This window comes from Narcine bancroftii, chromosome 2 (assembly GCF_036971445.1).
Source record: "Narcine bancroftii isolate sNarBan1 chromosome 2, sNarBan1.hap1, whole genome shotgun sequence".
NCBI classification, from domain to species: Eukaryota; Metazoa; Chordata; class Chondrichthyes; order Torpediniformes; family Narcinidae; genus Narcine; species Narcine bancroftii.
The window spans coordinates 324,284,638-324,308,112 of NC_091470.1; the positions used below are offsets into that span (position 1 = coordinate 324,284,638).

General features: G+C 42.5%; 1 protein-coding gene across 14 annotated transcripts in view; it reads right to left on the reverse strand.

The window, feature by feature from the left end:
• Nucleotides 1-23,475, reverse strand: part of LOC138755617 (deubiquitinase OTUD6B-like) — a 295,429-nt gene that overhangs the window by 138,296 nt on the left and 133,658 nt on the right. For 10 of the 14 annotated variants that reach the window (XR_011352424.1, XR_011352425.1, XR_011352426.1 and 7 more), the window contains 3 exons: nt 7,759-7,913; nt 7,119-7,217; nt 1,695-2,004 (listed from right to left, as the gene is read on the reverse strand). Coding sequence is in view for 11 of the 14 variants with exons in the window: in XM_069921931.1 (XP_069778032.1) it covers nt 1,695-2,004; nt 7,119-7,217; nt 7,759-7,913 (564 nt within the window). In the remaining 3 variants the exon portion in view is untranslated. Of the gene's footprint in view, nt 1-1,694; nt 2,005-7,118; nt 7,218-7,758; nt 7,914-8,384; nt 8,450-9,397; nt 9,799-9,847; nt 9,948-12,761; nt 13,104-23,475 lie in introns of those variants that run through there. The other 4 variants (XM_069921942.1, XM_069921943.1, XM_069921941.1 and 1 more) reach the window with 4 other exon arrangements.

Sequence of the window (23,475 nt, forward strand, 5' to 3'; positions counted from 1 at the left end):
GATTCTCCATCAGGGAAAGGACCATCTCAGGAACAGAGGGATCTGGGAATACAGATACACATTCCTTGAAAATGGTATCATAGAAGGTTGAGACAACAAAAATTGTCAAAGTTGTGGATAGTAGGGAAGGCTGTCAAAAATATAGTATACATTTTGGAAATATGGGAAGAGAAATGGCATATAGAATTTAATCTAGACAAGTTTAGATGATGTACTTTGGGAGGTCAAATGTAAGTGGAAGATATAAAGTAAATGGCAGGACCTTGGGACCAATGATGTACGGAGAGATCTTGGGGTCCAGATTCATAAATCCCTGAAAGTGGATATAAAAGGTCGGTGGCATATTTGCCTCCATCAGTTTGGATGTCAAGTATAAATTTTAGGAGGTCATGAGCAGTTGTAGTTAACTTAGTTAAGCCACATTCAGAGTATTGTTTGCAGTTCTGGTTGCTCCATTACTAGAAGGATTTTGGAATGGGTGCAGAAGTTTACTTGGATTAAAGAGTATTAGCTAAAGGGAGAGATTAATCAAATGTATTGTAGATTTTTTTTTCCTCTGCAGCATCAAAGGATGAAGGGCAACCTGATAGAATCGTGGGATGTATGGGTAACACTGATAGTCTTTTTTCCTTAGGTAAAAATGTCACATATGAGAGGGCAAAGGTTTATGGTGACCGGGGAAAAGTTTAAAAGGCACAGAGCCTGCTCCGTACTGCCAAAAGTGGTGGAAGCAAATAGAATAGCAACATTTAAGAGGCATTTAGACATGTACATGAGAAGGTTGGGGGGCGGGGAGAAGTGGGGGAAAGAGAAAAGGTGTTGGGGCAGTCGGTGTAAAGATTAGTTTAACTTGACATCCTAGTCAGCAGAGATATTATCGGGAAGGAGGTACAAGAGCATAAAGACAAGCACAGAGACAGCTTCTTCCCTGCTGTCATCAGATTCCCTAATGATCAATGAACTAAAGATACGGACTTGCTTTTCGTGCACTATTATTTTGTTTAAATATATTAGTGTTGTAAGATGGTTCATAATACGAATGTTTGCCCTGTGATGCTGCCGCATAACACAATTTTGTGACTTGTTCATGACAATAAATTCTGATTCTGATGATCCAAAAGATCTACTCAAATGTTCTAACCCAACAATTAGCACTTGACATGGGAGTAATCAGAACAAATTAGGAGTAATCTGGACAAATCAGAGGTAATCAAGAAAAACTCATGCAACCCAAGAGAAAACATGCAAACTCCACACAGACATCATCAGGAAAGCCAAAAACAAACTGGGACTCTAGAAAGGTAGCTGCACTCCCTTCAGCAACACGGTTGTGAGATTTCTCTTTTTTTAAGAAAGGCAGCCTACTTTCTGATTGAAAAGAAAAAATTCTTCAGAGAACTCCAAGGAAGAGACTTGTAGTTGTTTGGACTCTCAAGTCAATCAGATGTGAGGATTTCGCAGGAAAATGGATGAGGCATAGAATCACCATTGTTTCATTGAAGAGCAGAATACGCTTGAGATTTGACAGTTCCTATGTCTTATATTACAGAATTAAAAGTGGATGTTATTGATTGTGAATATCTTTTAATGTGTATTCCATTCTGAAACAACAAACCATAATTCCAGGTTTAATTTTTTGATATGATAAAAGAACAGTCATTTTTTGGCCTTTCAAACATTAGATAAACACTTACCAGGAGTATACATGTCACCTGTAGAGTTGGTCAGAAAAGGTAGGAAATCATCCATATGACTTCTCATGTATTCAGCTGCTTGTGACCTTAGCTCCACAAGTGTTAATAGACTGTTCTGGTTTCTGAGTTGGTCTTCAATAGCTTTGTACATGCAGTGGCCATCAGAAGGGATCTGCTTCATTTGTAAATTCCTTGCAGCAAGAATTTCAGCAACTTGCTGACTTTCTAGATGTCTGGCTCCTTTCAAGTTCTCAATGTCAGCTTCAGCTATTCTCTCTTCTCTTTCTTTCTCCTGAGCAGCTTTCTTCTCCTTGTATATAGATTTTATGATTAAAAGACAACTTTAAAGCACAAAGTGCATACAGTATCAATTTCAAAGGTGTCACCTCAAGTATTTGTTTTCTTCTAATATATATTTAAGCATCACTTTAAACTTGAAAACATCAAGGTTGGATGTGTACATGGAGGAGAGGGGGCTTGGAGGGTTATTGGCGGAGAGCGGGAGGTTTGAGCTAGTGGAGTTGCTCTAGTGAACCGGTGCGGACTCAAAAGCTCAACCTGGCCTGTTTCCGCTCTGTAAATGGTTATAAGATAGATTTGTCCCAATTTATAATGCACAATTGCACATAATCCCAGTGAAATCATTTTTAAAAAATTAAACTGCCCGTCATTTTCAAGTGAAATCACTCTCATCAGAAAAGTAAACTGGACACGTCTGTATGCTATTCACATTAACGCGTCACATTTACCAAGGGTCAGGTGCGATCTCAAGTACATTCCTATTCATTTACTGTTGGAATCAATAACTGCCAGTGAACTGTCTCAGAAGAATAATGAGCACACCACACTTCAATTCCCAATGAGACAGATTAAAGTGACCCCATTCCAATGTACTTTTCCCCCCATAATGTTTGGGACAAAGACACATTTTTGTGTTATTTGCTCATGCTCCAGTTTGACATTTGTAATCAAACAGTTCGCATGAGATGAAAATGCACATTCCAGATTTGATTCAACATGATTTGTGCACATTTTGGTTTAACCATGTAGAAAATATAGCACTTTTTATACATATTCCCCTCATTTCAGAGCACCATAATATTTGGGACAAAGCAATGGTATGTATATTAAAGTAGTCAGGGCTAGTGCCAGACAATTTCGGGCCCTAGGCAAGGCTAACTTCTTGTACCCCCTAAAAAATTGCTAACTTCAATTTTAAAAACATGTTTTGTAGAAAAAAATAAAAAACACAAAACCTGAAAATGCTGAATTTATTTTAAATTGCAAAAATAAGTAATATATCAACTCTGGAACCCTTCATCCGGACAGAGTGGACAAGTGCATGAGCTGGGGGGTCTGCATGAGGCAGTGAGTGGCTGGCCCCTAGTACTGGTGAGAATGTGTCAGCATCACACCGCGTGCCACCAAGTTTAGCATCAGCTTCACTGGATTCTTTCCAATTACTCTTGGGGAGGTTGTGGGGGGGTGGGGGGGTAGTAATTTTCTACAGGCCCACGGTGTGGGACAGCACACATCTATTTTGCCTGGAGATGCGGAGTGGGGTTTGGAGAACACCCTCTTTCCCTGCCTCCATCGCGTGATCAGAACGGAGTGGACATGACGCCAGGGAAGACCTCGCCCCTGCACTGTGTGACACATCATACCTCTCACCTGCGCAGTGTATGACCTGGTCCTGTCGTACCCAGACAACGTCGAAACCCCATAAATTAGACCACCCTCCCCTAAGCTTCATTCCTGCAGAATAAGTATCGCAGGCACTAAAGGAATTGTGATAGAAAAATCAGAAGGCTGGAATCATTCAGCAGGTCGGGCAGTATTTATAGAGATAGAACCCAGTTCGTTGAGCTGAAACACTCATATCTCTCCCTCCCTTTCCCTGCAGAAGTGGCCTGACCTGCTGAGTGTTCCCAGCATTTCCCGATGGCAGGGTTTAGGAGATGAACAATGTCCCTCATGTCTCATCCCTGCCATGGTGAACGAAGGCTCCACCCATCGTCACGACCAGAATTACCTTCCCTCTCACCCCAAGATGCTTGGCTCTCCAGCACGGGAATTTCTCGGGGTTGGGCTGGGCAGTAGCAGGATGGGGATCTGCCACCACAATCTCCCTGCTGCCTGCGCCCACACCACGGGAACCTCCAACCAATTGAGCCCACCCAAGACACAATGATACTCACCTGGGCTAAATGAGTATCATCAATCCCACTGAAAAAGCAGTTATTTATGGAGCTACGTAAAGCCAGGCTGCTGCTCAATGATATTAGCGCTATTAAATTTAATTTCGTGCCTTTTCAGCCTGTCTGGTTCTTTACATCTTTCTAATTCTCTTGGCATAACAGTCAGACATCTGTTGATGGTGCCTGAAATTATTCATGGACACCAAGGCCAGGCAAACGGTGGCACTGTGACGGGGCTTCAGCCTCCGGCTCCATCCTCATCCAAGCGCATCCAAGCGCTCATCCAAGGCATCAAGCAGCAGATGGATGATGGCCGTGGCCAAGGCGGTGTTGCTGGCCAGCACAGAAATGAAGTAGATGATGGAGTGTCTAACATGCTCACCCACTGTCCACTGCAGGAACATGGACAGCACTTTGAGGATGGCAAACACCTGGCCCCAGAGAGCAGAACCGCAGGATGGGACAACAGCATTCATGACAGCAGAAATGGCTCTGGAGCAGCTGGGGGAAGTAGTCTTCCAGCCCCTTGAAGGGGTCAAAGAGGAGAGAGTCAGTTTCAGTGCAGAGCTGCAGGCCGTCAGGGCAGTGGAGCCAGGCACCGGCGGCTTTCAGGCGCTCTACCAGCACGTCAGGCCAGCCCTCAGGCACACTGCAGCAGCGCAGCTGGATGTGAACAAGGGCTCCAATACCAGCTCTCACAGAGGCCCTCATCCTGGGCACCAGGTCCAGGAACACATCATATGTCTGGTCACTCTGAGGTCTGTGCCCCAGGCCTTGTTCGCCTATGTAGTGCCGGCCCTGGAAGTAGTCACATTTAGTACTTTGTTGCATAATACGTGCATGCAATGGCTGGTTGAATTCTATGCTTCATAGACATTACCAGGTGCTGAGTATCTTCTCTGCTGATGCTCTGCCAGGTCTCTACCACAGGCACCTCTAGCTTCCGCTTGTTTCAGGAGCTTATCTCCTCAAGTTCTCTTCAGCATATGGAAGGCATGCTCAATTGGATTTAGATCGGGCGACTGATTTGGCTGTTCATGAATTTTCCAGTTTTTAGCTTTGAAAAGCTCCTTTGTTGCTTTAGCAGTATGTTTTGGATCATTGTCTTGCTGTCAGATGAAGCACCATCCAATGAGTTTAGAGACATTTGCTTGAACTTGAGCAGATGTTTCTTTATACCTTAGAATTCATTTGGCAACTGCCACCAGCAGTTACATCATCAATGAAGATAAGTGCCCAGGCCCTAACACCCCTACCACCATGTTTCATAGATGAGGTGGTATGCCTTGGATCTTGAACAGTTCCTTTCCATCTCTACACTTTGCTCTTGCCATCACACTGATACAGGTTAATCTCGGTTTTATCTATCCACAAGCCCACTTTCTTGAATTTTGCAGGCCTTTTAAGTACTTCTTGGCAAACTGCAACCTGGCCATCCTGTTTCTGAGGCCAACTACTGGTTTGCATCTTGCAGTGTAGCCTCTGTATTTGTTAATAAAGTCTTCTGCAGACAGTCGTCATTGACACATCTACACCTGCCTCCTGTAGGGTTTCTGATCTGTCGGACAAGCATTTGGAGATTTTTCTTCATAATGATGAAAATTCTTCTCTCATCTGCAGTTGGGTCTTCCTTTGCCCTCCATCCTCTTTGCAATTACTGAGGTCACCAGTATGCTCTTTCTTATTATGATGTTCCAAACAGTTGATTCTGGTTTTCCTAAGACTTAGGTGATGACTCTACTGTTTTATTCTTGTTTTTCAGCCTCAATGGCTTATTTGACTTTCATTGGCACAACTCTGGTCCTCATGCTGAGAAATGACCCGCTGAGTTTCTCCAGCATTGTGTTACAACACCTGATTTTCCTTCTGGGTACTCACCAGCTGGATGGTATTAATATCAACTTCTCTGGTTTCTGCTCTCCTTTATCCTTCTCTTCACTTCTCCGTCTTCTTTCCCTCAGCTTTCCACCACTTTCCCTTTCATTTCACCTAGCCATCTCTCCTCCCCTTGCTTGCTGTTGTGCCCTCCCCCCCTTCTCCTCCTATTACCTCCTGCCTTTGGGACCATGCTCCTCCCCCCTACTACTCCCGATATTTTTCTATACCTTGATGAAGGCCTCAGGCCTGAAACATTGGTTATGTATCTTTACTTTTGCTATATAAAGTACACTGAGTTCTTACCAATGTGAACTTTTCTCAGTAACACAACCACACCCATGGATGAAATTAAAAACTTCGGACAATCTATATTTCACCTCAAGCTGCACACAAAATCTATTTTAAGTGTCAAAACACTAATTGAGAATACATCATCAATGATTTAGCTCAAGATTAGATTATTTTCTCAATATTTTGAGTAGACCAGTGAATATTTTTTGAAATAATTTAATATTTATTTTTACTGCAACAATTAATACCGTGTAGACTGTACTTTTCTCCCCTTCAATGAGGATCCCTTGATCAAAAGCATAGAAGCAAGCCTAGCTCTTTTATGCCTGTACCAATGAAGCAATTAAATACATCTGAGTACTCACAAACACCTGTGAAGCCAACTATCCCAAACATTATGATGCCCTGAAATGGGGAAACTATGTATAAAAAGTGCTGTATTTTCTATGTGGTCAAACTAAAATGTATACAAATAACCTTGAATAAAATCTGGAATGTACAATTTGATCACGTGCATTGTTGGATTACAAATTAAAAATTGAGGACAGGAGCAAGAGGAAAAAAAGTGTCTTTCTCCTAATTATGGAGGGCACTGTAGATTCTTATTCGTGCTGTGAAAATATTTTTCCCAATAATTTTTTCATGCTCTTTCATTGCTTACAGCATTTTAATTATACACACCTTAATGCTCATGCTAGGATTTCTGCCTCACAAACCATTTCCACTCTGTGGGTCAAATAAACTCATGCTTTCCCGCATTCTCTTTTTATATACCATAGTTCATCATCTCTGGTTGACATGGGCACGAGTTTCAAGGTTTCCCAAACTTTCCTGTGTGCAGGTCAGCAAAGACTTGGCAATGAAATTAATCACTGTATATCCAATTGAGAAATATACACATCCCATTTTAGCACATGTTTCAGGGCGTATACCAATCTCTTTTTAATTGATGTCATTATTTTCTTTAAACCAGGGAAATAACTGATTGAGCAGTGGTGATATGAAGCATTAAAAGTGAATACAATTAGTAATTTACAGTTAAAAATAAACTACACACCCTTCTCTTCTGTGCTTTGGACACCCGAAATTGTTTAGCTTCTTTTCCATTATTGATCTCCAATTCCAAATTTGCAATCCCATTGATAGAAAATTCAACCTGAAACAAAAGAAAACAAGAATGTAAAATATTTAACTCCAAATACTGAGTTCAAAGACGATGTTACCATGTGAACTTTTCTCAGTAACACAACCACACCCATGGATGAAATTAAAAACTTTGGACAATCTATATTTCACCTCAAGTGCACACAAAATCCATTTTGTGTCAAAACACTAATTGAGAATACATCATCAATGATTTAGCTCAAGATTAGATTATTTTCTCAATATTTTGAGTAGACCAGTGAATATTTTTTGATATAATTTAATATTTATTTTTACCGCAACAATTTATACCGTGTAGACTGTACTTTTCTCCCCTTTAATGAGGAACCCTGCATTCTGGCATTGACTCTGCACAGCAGAATGAATGAGAATGTCCTGAGATTAAAATTCTAAATCTCAAATACAGGAACCATTGTAAAATACTATGACATATTTAGAATACTGCAATAGTTCATTTCTTTTCATATTTTTATTTAAAAATGGTGTGGGGGGGGGGCGGATTTTCTTTGGAAGGAGAAATACCATTCCCTCACCATACTAGGCTTATCAAGTGATAGAGAGAGTTGTTTAAGTTCCTCCTTGTGTCTTAGTTCCAACTCAGCCTCAATTTTTGCTACTTCTTCTACTAGCTGTTTTCTTCTTCTCTTGTCATTTTTAGCGACGGCATTTTTCATTCCCTGTATTTCAGCTGCAATTCAAAGTGAAGACAAAATAAATATTTAGCACTTTGTTTTTTTTACATAAGTTTTTAAAATATTTACTTTTGAATAATGTTCAGCAGGACATGGCTACTTGGAGATAAATGCAATAATTCAGCTGATAAATCATTAAGGTCCAACCCCTGGAAGTAGTTCAGAAATATCACAACTTTCCAGACAAGGTCAGGTAAATGAATAAAAATAGTACAGTACAAGTCCAAAATTTATAACTACTGAATGAATCAATATTCAGGATTTCTTCAAATTTATGAGATCCCGCCTGAATTGCAAATTGGGACATTCAAATCTGCCGTAAGCTTTGATTATTAATAATTATAGCATGGCAGTTATAAACTAATTTATTTCTGGATAGATTTGCAACAAAATGGTTAAATACAAGTCTGAAGTTTTTTTTAAATAGAAGCAGCATTATATAATAGATATTTTTTTGGAGGCATTACCTGTTTCACACAAGGCCAAATTAAACATTGTTACTGGTCTGCAGGGATTTGCATTCAATTTCACACTGGAAATAATAATGTTTATGTAAATATAGTACACATTGAAATTCTAGAATTTCAATTTTATGAAACATCAATTATAAAAGTTGGGACATCATATTACAACCGTACAAAACAATGGTGATACCACATTTGAAGAACTGTGTAGCATTCTGGTCACACAGTTGTAGGGAGGATCATTTACTAGAAAGGGTGCAGAAAAGATTCATGAGCATGTCAATGGGACTGGAGGGGTTGAGTTAAAAGAGGCTGGGACATTGTCACCTGGACTGTAGATATACAAAATCATGAAGGGTGTAGAGAAGGTGAATAGCTACAGTCTTTGACCCAGGTGACAAGTTCAAAACTAGATGGCAGATTTAATGAGAAGACAAGGGTTTAAAAGGGTCGCGAGGGGCAACATTTTCCACACACATGATGGAGGTAACACGGAATGAGCCACAAGAGGAAACTTTTGGAGGGATAAGGGTCAAACATAGCCAAGTGGGACCAACTCAAACAGACAACTTGGTTGGCAAGGATGATAGGCCAAAGGGCCTATTTCGGTGATCACAGTTCTATATTTCTATGACTTATACATCAAGTAAAAGAATAGGAAAACATAAAATGATTTAACACTCGCCTGTCCTTTCTTATCTTTCTACATTCTATTCCTCCAAAAGAACTTTTTCCACTGGAAATCACACATCTCCAATAAACATATAATAGATCTCAAATATTTTCAATAGATTTCAATACATTTTCATCAATCATGATTGAAACCATGCAAATAATTGTAAATGTAACATCCTCTCATTTACAAATGCATCCGTTACAGTTTAAATATTTAGACCAATAGTAATGAGAACTGAAAACACAATTTAAATATAAAATTTCTTCAAGTAATAGTAATCATATTGGCCATATTAATTGCAGCATCATTTTAAATGAAGTCATTAAATGCATCAACCAACATTAGGTGGAATAGCAGATCAAGACTTTTCAAGTTTGGAGTGCGCAGAATTTGCATGCTTGTGTAGCAGCCATACATGGAGATGCGGAACGGCCCACAAAATGGCTGATGAACGCAGCGGCCACACGGACTTGGGGTGACACTGGCCATCATCCCAGGTGACTTCCCACACGACAGGAATGCCAGCCAATCCCAGGCCGGCGCTCCGACGACATGGGGCCCTGACATCAGTGCCTATATAGGGACCATATAAGCACGACGGCCAGAGCAATAAACTTGTCTTGTTTTCCAAGGATTTGGTGTGCATGTCATTCTTCTCCATCCTCGCGTAGCACAAATGCTACACTTGCATATTTTGCTTCATGAATTAGATTTAATTTTTAAAAAAAAATCAAAAAAATTTTTTATTGCTTTTTAGCCAACAATACTAAAAAGATATTTCAAGTCTTACTCTCCATTTCACAATCTGGATTTGTTGGTTATAATTATGTACTTTTCGTCATTAGAGTTAACCAATTCCTTTAGCTGCGTGTGGTCTACAAGATTCCTTTCTAAGTGAAGCAAATGAAGACATGTGTTAGGTCATCAAATTAGTACTTAAACTTTAATTCTTCATTCAATCACACTAATTTACTCAGGATGGCCTTCAAAGAGATAACATTTCTCACAATGTATTGGTTTAGGAAAAAAATTGGTCAGATTGAAAATCTCTATGGATTGTTAGAGAGGCAAATAGAATTCAATCCAGAGAAATGCGGGAATGAATTGATAAAAGCAAACATTATAAGGGAATACAGGCTGAGAAGTGCAGAGGAATAGAGGAAAGCACACGTCCACAGGATTGTGAAGGTAACCAAATAGGTCGATTAGACAGGTTAAAAAAGGTATGTGTGATACTTGCATTGATTGATCAAGAGTATAGTAATTGTAAACTAGTCAGATCTCAAGTAAAATACTATGCTCAAATCACATCATCACACTGTCGTAAAATTATAATACTAGAGAGGGTCCAGAGAAGATTTGCACAGGATATCACTGGGGCTATTGAGTTTATTGCTATGAAAACAGACTGTTCATTGGTTTCTTTTTAATATTAGGTGTATTGAGGATTGTTAAAATCAACAGAGGTAATTCATATCTTTTAAGAAACTAAAAAATAAATATAATTCTTCTGCTATCTCTAATTATGATTTTTTCTTTAAAAAAAGAGATAATTTGGGACCATCCAATGTGCACAGACATAAAAGTTCTAATTCAAAAGGGGAATGCAACTAAATTTATTTCTACTGTGTATTTCCTGGGAATCAGATTTGGGCATTGTAATTGATAACCATGCTGGTCAAATATATACTTAAATAATATGACATCTTAATAATTCAAGATATAGAATTATTCATTTCAATTTTTTTTTACATCAACTACATATCACACCTCAAAAGCTACACAACAGTAAATCATAAATCTCAAATAGGTATTTTAGGTATGGCATAAATATTGGTACTTTTAAACATTCTACCTGGTTATACAAGAAATTAAGACCTCTTTGGATACACTTGTGAGAAATATTAACAAAAATTATCTCTCTTGATCTGCAATTGTTTCTTTCGGGGAATTTGGCTGTCATAAATGTTAACTTCTCCAAAAGTAAATCCAAATTTATTTTTTAAAAAATCACTTTGCCAATAGCAAGGAAATGGATAGCAGTAACATGTAAATCTGATTGCCTCTTATATATTGATCGTTTGACTATGGAAATGCAAAGTTGTATACCTCTGGAGAAAATTCTTAGAAATTAATACAAAAATCTTTATATTTTGCAGCCTTATTTGAATTATTTAAATGCCCAGATAGTTTAGTCTATTTATTAAATATGTTATAAATAATTTTCATCCCTTATTAGTAATTTAATATTTTTATGTTTAATTAATTATCTTTGATTGTATTAAATGTTGATGCTAGCTCTTCCCCCTTTTCCTTCCCCTCTGTGCACTGTTTCTTTTCCCTTCTCTAAGGTACAGAGGTTATCTCTTGGCTTAATGTGTATTTTAAGAAATTTTTTTTCTAATATATACATTTTGTGTGTGTGTGTGTGTGTGTGTGTGTGTGTGTGTGCGTGTGTGTAAAATTTAAATACATTTTCTTTTCCTCAACTATGGGTTCTGCTGTTATGATTGAGAGAGATCTCCAACTGCATCTGTTCCATTCCTGGCACTTCAACTCTCATATTTTCTCCTCCAACCAAGGAGGAGACGACCCTTATCCTAACCATGCATACATTATCTTTCATAATTCGTCTTCCCTCCCCAGTATTCTGATGCATTCCCCTTTATCTTAGTTCATAACACTCTCAGGCATTCTTATCTCTCCACTCAGTTTCTCATCCCTTTCTGAAACTCCAATGCAGCATCTGTCCTATTAAATTTCCTGTCACTCCAGGCACCCAAACCCTTTTTTCGGTGACCAAACAACAAGAGACTGGAGGAACTCAGCAGATTATTCATGGAGAGAAATGTTCAGGTGAGGTTTTGGTCAGGTCCCTCTTTTGAAACTAAAGTGAGAAGATAGCAAGCATTTTAAAAAAAAAGATAGGAGCCGTAAGGTAATAGGATACCGGACAGATTGAGTTGGAGACCTTCATAGGAGGACAGATGGAACTAGACTGCGGTAGGTTTTACCTAAAATTGGAAAATTTTGCCATCGTATTTTAGGCTATTCAAGTCGAATAGGATATGCAACTTCTTAGCTAAAAGCAGTAATTCACTTTTAGCTCTTCTAATTTGGGATACTGCATTTGCTCTCATGAGACGGCCTCTTTGCCATCAGGGCAAACAAATGCACATTGAGAAACCCCAAGGATCCACAAGGGCATTTCTGAGCATCAGTGTTCCAACAAACCAGTACTTCCCTTCAAAGAACCCTCAACATCACAACCATTTTTAAAAGAGTTTGCTTCTTCTCTGGGTGGTACTTCAGGGGTCCTAGTGGCAACTTCCACCCAGCAACACTCCACATCTGAAGGTTCCCATCCAATGCAACTTCTCCTTCTCGCTGCACCCGCCACTTGCTCTGCAACGACAGCCCCCCTGATTTTGAACGTGCCAGCTGCAGTGACAATCTCTCGCTGCCCCCACTCCCCGGCGGTAACCAAGGAGAGAAAACAGTCCAGCGCCCGCTGTGCCACGTGCACTCCCTTCCGATTTCGGCCCCATGTGCGGGAAACGTGACGCACTGGTCTCCGAGCTGCAGAGGGAAGGGACCGCCTGGAATGCCCACCGCTCTCTGCTTCGGATCGAGGGACGGAAGGCCCGGCGGCCGCGGCCTCCCGCATGCAGGCCGCCCCGCTCTCCCGCCCGCCCTCCGCGTACCCTGCAACTCTTTCTTTTCCTTGCGGTGCCTCTGTAAGAGCTCGTCCTCCGTCTCGGGTCCCTCCATGGCGGCGGCAAGAAGGCGGCAGCTCCCGGCCTGGCAGCACGTTTTCCCCTTTCAACCCTGGCCCCGCGTCAAATTAAAGCTGCCGTCCTTCCTTCAGGAACATGGCACTGACGTGATCTTCTGGGACCTGCTGGGGGAGGGGGGGGGGGGGGGCTTGCAGAATATTCTCTTTTTATATTAATTTACACCCCCTAGGCAAGGTTAGCAGAGCTTTTCTCTGGAGCCGAGGAGGAGAGGAGACAAGAGAGGTCCATTCAATGCTCCTCAACCTTTTCCACTCACACCCCACTTTAAGTATTCCCTATGCCATCGCTGCCCTGTGATGAGTCAGGGATTGCTTAAGGTGGGGAGAAAAAGGTTGACAACCACTGTTTTGATCGTACCTAATTGACTCGTTCTGTGCACGGCTTCACAACTCCAAAGGAAATGGGCCAGTCACAATTTTTCTCAAGCAAAATATTTCAGTTACCATTGGGTGTCGCTTCCCTTCCCACTCACAAACTACCTTAAGCAATCCCTTACTAATCACAGAGCACTTATGGCATAGGGGATAACTTAAAGTGGTATGTGAGTGGAAAGAAAAAAGGTTGAGTACCACTGTTTTAATCATACCTAATTGACTCGTTGTGTGCACGGCTTCACAACTCCAAAAGAAATGGGCCAGTCACAATTTTTCTCAAGCAAAATATTTCAGTAACCATTGGGTCTAGAGCAGTGATTCTCAACCTTCCCTTCCCACTCACATACTACCTTAAGCAATCCCCTACTAATCACAGAGCACTTATGGCATAGGGGATAACTTAAAGTGGTATGTGAGTGGAAAGAAAAAAGGTTGAGTACCACTGTTTTAATCATACCTAATTGACTCATTGTGTGCACGACTTCACAACTCCAAAAGAAATGGGCCAGTCACAATTTTTCTCAAGCAAAATATTTCAGTAACCATTGGGTCTAGAGCAGTGATTCTCAACCTTCCCTTCCCACTCACATACTACCTTAAGCAATCCCCTACTAATCACAGAGCACTTAATGCATAGGGGATAACTTAAAGTGGTGTGAGTGGAAAGAAAAAAAGGTTGAGAACCAAGATCATAGATATCTGTTTCAAGTGTTGATTAGTATGTTTAATTTCACAACATCTAAACAAAAATAAGGTTTGAAAGAAAAGAGATCAAAATTCTGAAATGTTATCATTGATACTCTCTCCAAAGATGTGGTGTAACCTGATGAATATTTCTAGCATTTTCTGTTTTAATTTTGGATTATCATCATCTACAGTAGTTTGGAAACAAAAAAAAGAGGTGTGGTGGAAAGGGTGCTGACTGGCTGCATCACGATCTGGTAGTGGATAAAGCCCAGGACAAGACAGGCAAAACCAGCTTCATTATTGAATACATCGACAGGGATGCTGCGGTCGTAGAGCAGCAGCAATCATCAAAGACTTAATCTACCCAGCACACGCTCTGTTCTTGTTGCTGCCATCAGGAAAGTGCCACAAGACTCACACTAGCAGGTTCAGAAACAGCTGCTACCCCTCCACCATCAGACTCCTCAACGGCAAACTCAATCAGAGACTCATTGAAGGTCTCTGGTGCACTCTATTGATTTTCTTTTTGTTCTTTCTGTATTGCACAGTTAGTTTGTTTACATTCATTATCTGTTTACAGTTCTTTGTTTGCATGTTTTACGCTGTGTAGTTTATTTTTTGCACAACCAATTAGTGCTAATTCTGTTGTCCCCACAGGAAAAAGGAATCTCAGGGTTGTCTGACAATAAATCTGAAAAAAGGGCTTCTTTGAATAGGAATGAGGTGCCATTACCTAAACTACTGTGGCAAGTCTAGTTTCTGTATAAAATTCTATGGTATTCAACAAGAAAAAAGATGTTTGAAATACTCTGTGCCCACCAAAAATAATTTCTGCTATTTAATTCAGAACTTTAAATAAGTGCATTTATTCAGCCAAATGCTAAATGCTCCTGTTCAAAGTTCAGATTTATTTTCAGAGTACATACATAATTTCACATACAACCCTGAGATTCTTTTACCTACAGGCCAAGCAGAATTCCTACTTATCAGAAATGCTAAAAATTGTACTCAAGATACGTATAGAAAAGAGAGAAATGTAAACAAATTATGCAATACAGAAAAAAATATTCAATAATACATTACGTGTAAGTTTCTGAATAGTTTGTTGTTTAGGACTCTGATGGTGGAGGAGTAGCAACCGTTCCTGAATCTGATGGTAAGAGTCTTGCAGCATCAACACCTCTTTTCTGATGGCAGCAATGAGAACAGAGCATGTCCTGGGTGGTGTGGATTTTGATGATTGCTTTTTTTGAATATCTTACTCAAAATTTTTAAAGCCCAACATGCAATCAACAAGAAAAAGAGAGAATATTTCAAATACAGAAAAGAGCTAGTGATTGCTCATTGATGAATCCTCAAGAATCTGGGTAATTCACCAAATCTTAACACTTGATCCCACTAGAGTCTTGTCACATTGCAAAGAGAAGCATGAAATGGTACATCCATATTTGCAAAGATCCCACTATGAATTATCTGGTTGTTGAGTTATTTTACTTAAAATAAAAATTACCTTTCTGCACTTTGAAGCTACATTGCACTTTATGTTTTCTGCATCTGGATATCAAGAGCAAGGCCATCAGTCATTGGTCTTGAAAAGGTGGTGGAGAGTTTGAAACACTCCAATCCTTCTGGTGAAGATATTCCCACAGAACTCTTGGGGAGGGAATTCCAGGTTTTAGACCCAGCAAAAAGTTTACACTTTAAGTTAATTTGTCACAAAATACATAGAACAGTGAGAAGAGTAGTGGGCTATATAAAAAGTGAAGAGCCAGCACACAAGGGAGGGAGAAACAAAACTCCCCACCATCAAGAAAAATCGACTTGGAACTCTGCCGTCAGGGAGCAGCAACAACCATCAAGGATCCTGACCGCCCAGGACATGCTCTGTTCTCGCTGCTGCCATCAGGAAAGAGGCATAGGTGCCACAAGACATGTACCACCAGGTTCAGCTACCCCTCCACCATCAAACTTCCAAACAATAGACTTAGAAACTCACTTAAGGACTCCTACTTTGCATATTATTTATTATTGAATATTTATATTTTTCTGTACTTCACAGTTTGTTTGCATTTCTCTCTTTTCTATGTACATCTTTTTTCTTGAGTACATTTTACAGTTACCAATAAGTAGAAATTCTTCCTGGCCTACAGGAAAAAGAATCCTAGGGTTGTATCTGATGTCATGTATGTACACTGACAATTAATTTAACTTTGAAATTTCAGTTCTTCCTTGATCAGATTGAAAGATGACCTCTAACATTCATGCAGCTGTGTAAAAAGAACAATTACAAAGTATAGGATTTCAATGAAAAGATCAATCAGCATCAAGCAAGGGCAGGTTCAGACCTGCAAGATTTGAAAGAGAAATATTAGTAACAGAGAAAGAGTGCAGGGAGAGCAGAGTAGAATGGTTGTATGTTATGAAATCTGTGTGGTGGAACATGGTATTGTGGGCATTGTGAGGGCTGATACTCCCATCCCCCTTTTTTTTCTTTGGCTTGGTACAAGGACTGCCTAAAGAGGTACAAGGACTGCCTAAAGAGGTACAAGGACTGCCTAAAGAAATCTCGGTGCCTGCCACATTGACCACCGCCAGTGGGCTGATATCGCCTCAAATTGTGCATCTTGGCGCCTCACTGTTCGGCGGGCAGCAACCTCCTTTGAAGAAGACCGCAGAGCCCACCTCACTGACAAAGGACAAAGGAGGAAAAACCCAACAACCAACCAATTTTCCCCGCAACCGCTGCAACCGTGTCTGCCTGTCCCGCATCGGACTTGTCAGCCACAAACGAGCCTGCAGCTGACGTGGACATTTACCCCTCCATAAATCTTCGTCAGCCAAGAGCCCTAGTCGCCTCTCCCATACCTGCCTTTGGACTTGAGCCAGCAGCATGCTGAGGCATGCTTGGATCTTTAGATCAATAAAGCCTTTGACCCTTACTTCATGTCTGTGAATGGTAATTGATTGCGCTTCAATTTATTGATCTAAAATTTTAAACACCATGGACAAGGTGATTCGGTTGGAGAAGCTAGAGATCGACCCCAAAGACCTCCTTGAAATTCGACATGTGGCTACACGGCTTGAAGGCCTACATGAGGTGCCACAAAATCACAGCAGACAGCGATGAGTATGACCTACTACTCACAGCGGTAGGCCATTGCGCATACCAACTGATCCACGATTGCACAGGGTATGAAGAAGCGATGGCCCTGCTCTGGCAATAATATGGAGCACCAAGTATGTGCGTTTCCAGCTTGGCTCCTGACCCCAAGGCCTGGGTGAGTCAGTCGACGAGTTTGTGTGGACCATTCGGGAGCTAGGACGAGATTGCAGGTGCTCGGACATGACAGCAGTGAAGTAGCAGAAGGAGTTCATCCGTGAAAGGTTGGTCACTGGATTCCACTCTCAACATATTCGCAAACGACTCCTGGAGAAGGGCGATTAGTCCCTACAGGAGGTCGTGCAGATGGCCCAGGCCATGGAGATGGCCCAAAAGAGCATGGAGGCCTACACCATGGTCCACGTGGCCTCCAGATATGCAGAACGAGCAGTGCCATCTTGGGATTTGGGGCCCCTGCCCCTAATGGCCTCTGCAACTGCCGAGCACATGAGGTGCAACTACTGTGGCCAGAGCAAGTACTGTCCTTCACGTAGCGTGCTTGAACCGCCAGCAGAAAGGACACTATGCAAGGGTATGCCGATCTAAGACCCCCCCCCCCCCCCCACCCCACCATGACCCGCTCGAGCAGCTCCAGTCGTCACTTCTGGTTGTGGAAAACCGAACTTCCAGGCCCACATCACGACAAGGAGGGACGCCACTGCATGTGATCCATGGGGGCGGCCATATTCGCGATCTCCTGAGCAGTTTTTTCGGCAGCCGCTAACTCAGTGACACAACAGCAGTAGGTCAGACAGCAAACCAATGTTAGCCTTGATCATCTTGGAACAGAGTCAACCACACCAGCTGGGACGGTCCACGATGAACACAGAGATAAACGGTCACACCAAGAGTTGCCTGTTTGACATGGGGAGCACCGAGAGTTTCATACTCCTGTGCACTAAATGCTACTCCCTGACCTTGTCCCCTGTGAAGGTCCAGGTAGCACTAGCCTTTAAGTCTTTCTCAACAGAAATCCACGGGAAGTGCTCTGTGAACCGAACTGTGGAGGGGAACGAAATGCAAAAAATTCAGACTGCTGGTGATGCCCCAGCTCTGCGCCCCTGTCATTTTGGGACTGGATTTCCAGTGCCAGCTAAAAGAGGCGTTGATGCAATTTGACGGCGCCCATGCCCTGCTCGCAGTCAGGAACTACTAGTTCCAGGAGGTTCCCCCCCCCCCCACCCCCCCACCACCACTTGGAGAGGCCCAATCATGCCCCTGGAGGCGGGGCAGCACTACCCACTTTCAGCCTGGCCACTCTACGGGTCCCTGCCCCCCCTCCTCCCTCCCCCCCCACCTCCCTCCCCCCCACCTCCCTCCCCCCCACCTCCCTCCCCCCCACCTCCCTCCCCCCCCCACCACTGTTCCAAAACATCTCCCCAGACTGTAGGTTGGTGGCCACTAAGAGTAGACAATACAGCCCGTAAGACAGGGGATTCATTGTCTGCAATGGAACGGTTGCTGAGGGAGGGTATAATAGAGCCCAGTAATAGTCCATGGAGGGCACAGGTGCTGGTGGTAAAGGGGCAGAGAAGAACTGGATGGTGATTGACTACAGTCAAACCATCAACCAGTTCACCCTATTTGACACCTACCCCCTGCCCCGAACTGATGACACAGTGAATGAGATTGCAAAATATAGGGTATTTTAGACCATAGATCACAAGTCAGCATACCATCAAATCACTTTCCACCTAAATGACCAGCCCTACACAGCATTTGAGGCTAAGGTCGACTGTATCAATTTTTTACAGGTCCCTTTCGGCCTCACTCGGTGTCGGCGTTCCAAAGGGAAATGAACCACATGGTGGACGACAATGGGTTAATGTCACCCTACGGGGCTATGACCAGAAAGAACACGACGATAACCTGCGGAGATTCCTGGCCACTGCAAAAGCCCTCAACCTAACATATAACCAAAAGAATTGCGTGTTCAGCCATCCCGGGGTCACAAGACTCTATCACTTCGTGAGGGCATGTAAATTTCCCTACTCAGTGGAGGAAATCAGAGAACTGACACGCAATTGTCCAGTCTATGCGGAATGCAAGCCGCAGTTTCACAGGCCAGAGTGAGCCCACCTCATTAAAGCCACTCGGCCTTTTGAATGCATCAGTAGAGACTTTAAGGCAGAGGTGTCAAACTCAAATTCACAGAAGGCCAAAATTAAAAACTTGGACTAAGTCGAGGGCCAAACTAAATATTTATTGAAAATTTTCAACAACATCTGCATGTTTTCTCTTTTTTCAACATATGTAATGTTAAACTTTTTCTTATTAAAATAAATGTTTAATAATAGTTTTGGATAAATTATTTCCAGAAGCATTAACAAATGAGAAATAAAATATTCAATAAATAATATTTCTCTATAGAGGATTTGTCAAATGTTGCTAGTGTGCTGTCGAATAGTAAAATCTGAGAGCTATTGAGAATGTGGGAGAATAACGATTCCTGAAACAATCAAATGGGTGACTGATTGTGGGCATGAACTCTATCAGGGTTATTTGCCATGCCCTTTTTCCATTGGTACAGATATCCTTTGATTTACACACTTTTCAAGTTTTATGCCTAATGAGCTTGTATCCAGGTGCAGGACCATTTTTAACCAGGAATATATTTATCACTGTGACATGAAACTATTGGAAGATCGTTTTATCCTGAGATTAAAGTTCATAATACTTACTCAGGCCTGTGTGCGGGAGGGCGGGGTTTGCGGGCGATCGGGTTGGACAACGACAGTGCGGGGGCATTGGCTGTCGCTGCAGGGTGGCATCTCGGTGGATCAGCGGCCCCGTTACCGTGAGTCGCGGATCAGCCTGCGGCAGGTAGGGGGAGTGGGCAACGGTCCTGGCGAGGTCAGGCCTGAGGCCTCCGGTTCCAGGCGCTGGGAAGCGGCCTTGGCTTCCCCTGACACCGGCCAGGCCCAAAACCAGAGTCCATGGTGAGACCCTGCAACGTAAACAGAGGAGGTGGGGGCGATTAGCAGGCTGATGCCAATGCATTTTGGGATTTGTTGTATTACTGTGCATGTGCTATACTGGCGCGGCGGCCAGCGGGCCACCTCTAGTACATTTTTGAAATGATCTTGCGGGCCAAATATAATTATATCGCAGGCCAAATTTGGCCCGCGGGCCAGAGTTTGACATGTGTGCTTTAAGGGGTCCCTCTGTCCACAAACCAGAACAGCTATTTCCTGAATATTGTGGACGAATACTCATGCTTCCCATTCACCATTCCCTGCCCAGACACGACCACAGCTATGGTCATTAAAGCATTCTTCACTCTATTCATTCTGTTTGGGTACCCCGTGTACATGCATAGGGACTGGGGTTCAGCGTTCGTGAGGAGCTGCGACGTTACTTCCTCTCCAGGGGCATAGCGATGAGTAAAACCACCAGCTACAACCCCTGAGGGAATGTCCAGGTAGAAATGGAAAATGGCACCATTTGGAGGGCAGTGCTGTTGGCCCAAAAGGTGAAAGGGATGAATGTGTCCCAGTGGCAAGAGGTACTTCTGGAAGCGCTGCATTCCACCAGGTCCCTACTCTGTACGGCTACGAATGCAATGCCCCATGAAAGATTGTTCTCCTTCCTTAGCAGGTTGGTGTTAGGAATGACACTGCTGATCTGTCTGACGGCCCCTGGGCTGGTGCTCCTCAGGAAGCACGTTAGAATCCACAAGGTGGATCCTCTGGTGGAGGAAGTGCACCTCCTGCATGCGAATCTCCAGTATGCACTGGCAAGGTGCCCAGACGGATGGTATGACACAGTGTCCATTTGGGACCTGGCGTGAGTGGGAATCCCACTATGCGAGGTGCACCCTATAGCCTTGGGCAGCGACCAGCCAGCCAAGGGACCACCTGAGTTGAGGACATAGAGATCCCACCCCCAGCACAGTCCCCGAATGTTTCCCCTCACTGGAGGGTTCCCCTCCCTGGTTACTAATTAACCCCCCCCCACCACCACTGACCTGGGAGACACAGTCACGGTTCAGCCCTCCAACAGCCACCTCAGTGATCAAACCATCGGGCCGCCAGAGCAAGAGGCACAGCCAACAGGACTTCGGAAGACCCAACAACAGGTAAAACCACTGGAGAGACTAAACTTGTGAATATTACTGTGCAATTTATGGACCGTAATGACAGTGCCCCTTATCACCACACCAGACTCCCTCTAAAAAGGAGGGATGAATGTTGTGGAACATGGTATTGCGGGCAGACTGAACCTACAGAACCTGTAGCCCCTCCCCTAAGACCCCTAATAAAGGCCGAGAGCCCTAGTCTCTTCCCCCCATGCCTGCCCCTGGACTTGAGCCAGCTGCATGCTGAGGATCTTTAGATAAATAAAGCCTTTGGCCCTTACTTTATGTCTGTGAGTGGTCATTGATCACGCCACAATCTGCTTGGACCTCATAGGATTTTGCCGCACATCTTGCATCTTGAAACATTGATGGAGTGGTGCCATATTTCCAGGTCAGCCAACTTGGAGGTAAACCTGCAGATGGATGTCTTCCCTTGTACCTGCTATCCTGGTCTTTCATAATAGTAAATGTCATGGGTTTAGTTCATGTTATTGGAGTAGCCTGGGTGAGTAATTTCAGTACATTTTGTGACACACAACGACAACTATCGTACACTGATGGCCAAAAGGAAGCCAATCAAGTGATCTGCTATGTCTTGAATGGCGTAAAACATGTTGAATGTTGTAAGAGCTGCTCTCATTTCAGGCACATACTTTAGCACCCAATCAGTTCCATTTGTAATTTTAATCAACTGGGCTGTGGCATTGTGTGCACCATGAATGCAAAACTCTAATTAGGAACTCCATTTTGCATGAACTTTAAAAAAAAACTCTTTAGTTACTGCTATGGTGCCCATGAAAGGTAAATTTAAACTAAGATTCTCCTTAAGTTCTTTGTAACATAATAAGCTAAGACAAAAATAAATCACGCTAAAAGTACTTTCCTGGTCCACGTGGAAGGAAAATGCAATAAACGCCAGATGATTACATGATTGGATGGAGAGCATCTGCTCTCAAATGGCAAATTATATTTGTTCTTTGAAATCATGTCCTGCAAAAGAAATTAAATGGGATAGCCCATAGGGAGAAATAACCAGGGGAATGATGGGTTTGGAACCTCTTCTTTACATATGTGCTCGGTGTTACACCAGCAGAACACTGGTAGGCAACCAGAGTCAGTGGACAAATGCACATCTAAAACCCCTTACAAACACATGGCAAGAAATTTTGTTGCCTTTAACTGTCTTTTTTGTAGCATTACACAAATGTCAATTGACCTTACACGGGAAATATGGAAAAAACAATTTCTACATTATTTCACACCACTCTGGAAATGTGTGTGCGCACTTCATGGTGAGTCATCCCAGCATCTACAGCACCATTATACGTCAGAGATGTATAGGATGGCATCAAACCCTGTTCATATTCTGTTCAAGACATTGGAGAGGAACTTGCACTGTTTTTCTTGGAGTGAACATCAGTGGTCACTCACGAGAAAAGTAGTCTTCTAGTTAAAACAAGACTCGGATACTTGCCAAGTAAGTGAATTATGCCTTCATCCCGCATAAACTTTTTCTCCACTGGCTTCATACAACTTCCTCTCCCCTGATTATCTCTGTACCATCTCATAACAGCTTTACCAGACCAGCCAGCCATTATCCCCATAAACCTTTCCCATCATTAAAAGTTCTGGTTTTTCAATACCCCCACCCTCACCACTGCCCTACTCAACCCAAGTAAGTACTTTTAGCCCATGATGACCAGTCCAATTGATACCAGACTCCAAAAGCAACACATTTATAGTGCTAAAGAGGTGTCCAAAGCTTCTTTCATATGCGCACATTGGATTTATCCATAATTGCACAATTATAATTGCCCTGTTAGTATTGTGTTAATTTTGACCAAACTTTTCCTGTGATTAAACTTTCCTTGACTCAAACCTGAACGCTCTGTGACTATCACATTCCAACAACTTACTCCACGCATGCCTCAGCCCCTCCACCAACTTCTCTCACCCCTTCAGTCTCCCATCTCCACATCCAACTTAGTCCACATATCAACTTCTCCCCTCTTTACCTCCTGTCTTCCTCTTCATATTATATTTTCAAGATTGAGGCCATTCAGCCCACAATGCATTTTTATCCGGCATTGGTGGTGATGAGCAAGGAAAACCTGGGAGAGAACAGCAGGGCAGAGGTTGACTCATAAACAGAGCTTACCACCTCTCGGAAACCAGCAGCGAAGCTGGAGGTTGCATCAGGATTCAGAAAGGGACACATGGTATAGCAAAGAGCGCTGACTGGTGAGCAGCTATAGATAAGTATTTCTGGCTTTCTTCAGTAAAAGTAAAAATAAGGCCTTTAAATGTAATGGCTAAGTGTTT